Here is a 5,571-nt window from a genome sequence, read left to right as displayed (position 1 = left end):
ATTTATTATCATATATAAGTGTTTCAATGGCCCTATTATTTCTTGCCATCCTCTTCCTAGTGCCTGACAAATTTGGTGGCCTTCTACTACAGGGTTACAACATTGGTGAACAAGGGAAGACCAACTGACATCATCTACTTGGTTTTGTGCAAAGCATTTGACACTGTCCCACACAACGTTCTTGTCTCTAAATTGGAGACACACAGATTTGACGGATGGACCACTTGGTGGATAAGGAATTTGCTGGATGTTTGCACTCAAAGAGTTCCGGTCAACGGCTCAGTGTCCAAGTAGACACCAGTGATGAGTGATGTTCCTCAGGAGTTGGTACTGGGACTGGCACTGTTTATTTGTCAGTAACATGGACAGTGGGATCAACTGCACTCTCAGCAGGTTTGCCAACACCACCGAGCTGAGTGGTGCGGTTGACATGCTGGAGGGAAGAGATGCCAACCAGAGGGACCTTGACAGGCTTGAGAGGCCCATGCGAACTGCCTGAAGTTCAACAAGGCCAAGTGCAAGGTCCTGCGCCTGGGTTGGGGCAATTCCAAGAACAAATACAGGCTGGGCAGAGAATGGACTGAGATGAGCGCTGAGGAGAGGAGAGAACTTAAATAAGACATAAATAAGAAAGTGCTGAGCACAGTTTGTCTGTGACCATATTGCCAGTTAAACAGTGTCCAGTGGTGCATTGTCTGTCTCTGACCCTAAAGTCCTTTGTAGGGAACAAGTGTCTTTTGAAGTGTACAGGAAGTTTAAGTATTTGTGTAAGCATCCTTCACCTACTGGATAGGTGAAGATTAGAAAGAACAAGTTGTTAGTTAATAGAATTGTTTCTTTAGGTCAAAAGCAAACAGTTTATGAATTTAACACTTGAAAATGATATAGTTTCTGCATGTGTGCTATTATTGTAAAGGTACATAAATAGGTTTGTGCTAGGTGAACACCTTTGGCTTAACCATCAATGTGACTTTGTGTGCCGCAAAGACAAAAGGAAAATTAAGAATTGCTTTAATCATTATTTGTGTCTTTATATTGCTGTGATAAAATAAAATGGCTTATAATCTTGCCCCAAATGCTAGATTATATCAGAACAGTGACAGGTCAGTCAGTTATTATGCTTTAAAATAACATCCAAGAGCTTTTGGTCCACTTTATTTGGTAGTACATAAGTGAGACATAGGTACAAAAATGCAGTTTTCTTTCATCAAGTTAGCAGAGACTTCTGATAAAAGAATAAATAGAAAGTGCGCTTTGAGGCCTCGATTCTGCAAACAGATATATAGCGTGGAATCCCTGCCTGCATGGGCTGCGCACTGATACGCACAGGCATCTGCTTGCAGCATCAGGGCCTTTACATTACTAAAGTATAGCCAGGATTATGAACTACAGTTCATTAGTTACAAGTACCTTTCTAGCCACCAGAAGCTTGCATTTATATTTGTAATGATTTATGAGGTTTTTTACTAGGTTCCCCAAGGCATGCTAGACATCAAACAAACAAATAAGCGATATGGGAACATGCATACAGACATTTTGACTTGGAGCAGCAATTCATCCAGGTTGGAGCTCTAACAATGGCAAATTTGGAGAAAACCACCATTAGTCCTACTGAGAAAACTTTCTTATTAGTCAGAAATGACTGAGGGTCCTAAGCACATATCTAAATGTGTCATTCAAAATAATTTCCTATTTGCTGCTTTTGTAAAAATTATTTTAATCATTGATTTTTCCCATCCATATTTATGTCTGATTCTTTTTGAATCCTGCTTGGAGTCTGAATGTATTACAGCTAATGGTTCCTCTCCCAGGTGTGGATTTCTGCATGTTAATGGTTCTCATTTTGGGGATTTGGCAAACTGAGGTCCCAGTTCTACAAAAATTTGTGTATGAAGATGAGTGATTTTATTTTATATTATTATATCTCACAAACAATGAGACCTAAAACAACATGCAGAAATTCAGAGATAGTGTACAGAGAAAACAAGGGACAAAAATATATAATTTGCAAGATTTTTGTTTCAGTCGTAATTGTCTGGTATAGAATCATTTCCCAGTTCTATAGTTAGGGCCTTAGATACATGCTACCATTTCTGTTCCCACTGTTTCTGCAGTTAATTATAGTTTGTCATTTTTTGGACGAGGGGAATGTAATCAAACCCTTCATTTCAGTATTTTCCAAAATTTCATTCTTCTCTTTCATACGTAACTCATTTTCATTTTATCCCACTGTACTTTAATCTTAAGCTTTGCCTTCCTACTTTAATTTCTTATGTTTGTACTCTTTAATCCTAAATTATTATCATGCAGCTTTTGCTATGTAATTAATCTTCATCTGATTCTAGGCCTTCTCCTGAAAAGAAATGTGTATCTAAGTTTACATATTTTCATTAGTACAAAGTTAACCAAATCTTAATCCAAGATAAAATGGTGCCCTATTCTGGAGACAGGTTCTACTGCATTTATTCATTGTTGGTTAAAACTACAAGTAGGCCTAGTGACTACATACGAATGCTGTCTATGTAAGAGTACAGTGGAACTTGTCTTAAATTATTTTTCCACTTTCTTACTGGTTTGGTGTTTGTTTTGGGGTTTTTGTTGGTTTTTTTCAATGCTGGAAATTTGTAAGATACATTAGCCATTTAAAAGATACCCAGAAATTAGCAGCAATGGTCATGGATGGACTGTAAATACATTTTATTATTTGGTTGTGAAATGTCTAACTCAATGGAGCTACATTCTTGAGTGCAGCCTTTAATCCTTATTGCAGTTTGAGTGAATAATAGTAAAATGCCCTACTTGATCAATGATCTACAGACACATGCTTACTTGGACAGACATAATGCCCTGCTGTTTTCATTATGGCTTTGTTTTAAAGAGTACATCCATGTAAGCTTTGTCCAGATCATTGGATTTCTTCTGCATCGCTGCCCGCAAATGCTCAGGGAGCAGCCTCCGACTTCTTATCTCACCCAGGACAACATCATCCTTGCTTCGGGGCCTCTGGGTCCTAGCATCCTCAAGGGCACTGTGCACATCCTGCAGCTTCATCTGCAACCAGTCCTGTCTCTCCACGGTGTGTCGATGCTCTCCAAGATTATGCATTAATTGCATTTCACTCACTGATCTTTTCCTGCATGAAAAAAGAAAGCAAAGAAAGAGACTCATAGTGACCCTTCTTGACTTGTACATCTTCACTCAAAAACCCAGGTTTCAGAACTTTTGTGACGTATTGTAATACAGAGCCATAGATTTTATCTTTCTAATTTGTAAGGGATAGAAGAGAAGGAGAGTGGATGGTACTTTGTTATTGATAATGGATATATTAGTGAGAAGGCATAAAAAATGGGAAGTAGTCCAGTTTTATGCCACTATTGTTTGATTATATTTTTATAATCTGTTTCAGCTGTGGTAGATGAGTTTAGAGCTTATATGACAATAGGTAACCGATTGATAAAATCATGACATTTATTCAGCGGTAGTTTTCTGTGAACACTAGAGCTAAGGAAGGATAATTTCCTGTGGGTTTGTGTCTCAATGCTGACTGATGTCAGTGTCTAAGTGCGAGTTCCAGCCAGATTCTTGCACAGTAAAAAAGATGCTCTCCTGTGTAGACTCCTCCCCAAGCATCTAATACGAGGTGCAGCTTACACAATGATATTCCTGAGAAAAGACTTAAATGATTTTTCTCCCTCTACTCAGCTGCCTATTTTCAAAAACTGCATAAGAACTCAGAGTATCTATCTACCTATCTCTACAGCTGTATCTAGAATTTGGCCAGCTTGGCCAAAGGGTTCCAAAGCAGCGGCAGAAAGACTTGCACACACATAAACTTATATAGAGACAAATCAACCATGTTCTCAAGAACAGTTAAAATCATCCTCCAAACTCTGGAAATGTATAATAATGTACTTACATCATTGGTCTTCCATCAGAGTTTGTGAAAAAGCATATGGCATATAAGATGATTGCAGTCCTGGCCAAATTTTTTATAGAAGTCATTTTGTCTACAAAGATAGAAATGAATACGTGTATAAATCTGTATTTCAAGTAATTTCTGTTAATTCCAAAGAAACTTGGTTTAGAAAAATGTTGAAGAAAGACATCAGAGAACTGATTTTGTAAAATATTATTTTTTGTGAAATGGGTTAGAACAAGGAATGCATATGAAGAATTTAGTTCTGATACTAATGTTGTGAGCAACTTACTTCACAGGCAAGTCTAAAAACTTTGGTCAGCCTTAGTTGGCCTGTGTCATCATCACAGAGATACCTGTCTTTTGGTTAACTGGGTGGAAAGCATCATGTTCTTATAATAATACTATCGCTATTGCTATCACTATTACTATTAAATACTTTATACTTTATATGCTCCAAGTGTGTTGAAACACTTATGTATAGCTACGCAAGTGAAAAGTTTTGTTCTTTTATCCATTTCTGTTGCCTGTTCTTTAGAATGAAGAGGCTGACAATTTTCTTGACAATTTTGCATAGAGGCATAACTTTATTGAATGTCATTCCCCAATTAATTACATAAGAGAAATCAGAATTGAATCCCTCTCTTTTTTTCAGTGATAATCCTGTGATGCCAGTATGAATTCCACTCTGCTTTGTACACCATAGGCAAAACTACCGATATCTTGGGATATATTTGAAAAATATTACTGATGATGTTACAACAGGCAGCAATGACACAGTCCAAATATCAGTTTCCAGTTTGGATTTTCAGTATTGGCAGCCAGAAAAAGCATCTTTTTGTTATAACTTAAGAAATCTGATACAGAGTAACTGAAAATTAAGAAATACAGAACTCCACAATGCCATCTTTGCAATATTTTCTGCAGCTTCACTCTAGGTCAGAAAAGCATTTATTACATGGTATCTTACATGATAGCATGAATGTGATCCTAACAGTCTACCTAACCCAATATTATACATTCAGGAGTTTGAGTCACTTCAAGATATTTCTAGCTCTCTGTCTCAGATTTACTTTTTTATTTCATAAATTTGATTCAGATAATAAAACAGTTTGCTCTTAATAATATTCACTTTATTTTTAAGATAGTCTGAAAAGAAGGTAATGTAAAAATGAGTATAGAATCAATGATAAAATTTTCTAGATAAGTCTTCTAGAGAACTTGGAAGTAAAATAGAGTATACTCACCAAATAGTATCTTAATCAGATTTCTTGTTTGGGTATGTCGGCAGATGACTGTCTCTCGATGTCAAGTATATTTAAAGACTACTGAATTGGTTTGGTGAGCCCCTTAAATGTAACTTTAAAATAGAGCTTCTAAGTGACTTAGAAGCCCTTTTATTGTCTCAGTTGATGTCACTCTCAACACACACCCTCCTGACCCTCATGTACCCACCCTCGGATGCTTTTGTTAATTTGGCATTACAGGGAAAAGAAAGGTCTCAGCAAAAAGTATCCTGGATAACTGTAAGAAAGTTTGACTTTTAAATTCAGATTCCCTATTACTCATAGATTTGTGCCCAAGGCAATATGATCTTTGAAGCTGTTGGAAGGATTTGCGAAGAAAAATTTGTGTTGTTAAATGCAGGCAGGTAA

At 36.9% G+C, this 5,571-nt stretch overlaps 1 protein-coding gene across 1 annotated transcript; it reads right to left on the bottom strand.

Moving 5' to 3' along the window:
- Positions 1-2,859: 2,859 nt before the first annotated feature.
- On the bottom strand, positions 2,860-5,260 carry PTH (parathyroid hormone). Its single transcript, XM_010183200.1, has 3 exons — positions 5,164-5,260; positions 3,917-4,007; positions 2,860-3,133 (listed from the first exon to the last, which is right to left on the bottom strand). The coding sequence occupies exons 2-3, from the start codon at positions 4,000-4,002 to the stop codon at positions 2,860-2,862; spliced, it is 360 nt and encodes a 119-aa protein (XP_010181502.1). The 5' UTR covers positions 4,003-4,007; positions 5,164-5,260.
- Positions 5,261-5,571: the final 311 nt, after the last annotated feature.

Source organism: Mesitornis unicolor, unplaced genomic scaffold (genome assembly GCF_000695765.1).
Source record: "Mesitornis unicolor isolate BGI_N332 unplaced genomic scaffold, ASM69576v1 scaffold11414, whole genome shotgun sequence".
NCBI classification, from domain to species: Eukaryota; Metazoa; Chordata; class Aves; order Mesitornithiformes; family Mesitornithidae; genus Mesitornis; species Mesitornis unicolor.
Note: the sequence above shows the minus strand (reverse complement) of the source record. Positions and strands in the feature narration are given on the sequence as shown.

Coding starts and splice junctions, on each gene's coding strand:
- PTH (XM_010183200.1), bottom strand. CDS start 4,002: ATGACTTCTATAAAAAATTTGGCCAGGACTGCAATCATCTTATATGCC. Junction 3,134..3,916: donor TCTGATGGAAGACCAATGAT/GTAAGTACATTA, acceptor TTTTTCATGCAG/GAAAAGATCAGTGAGTGAAA.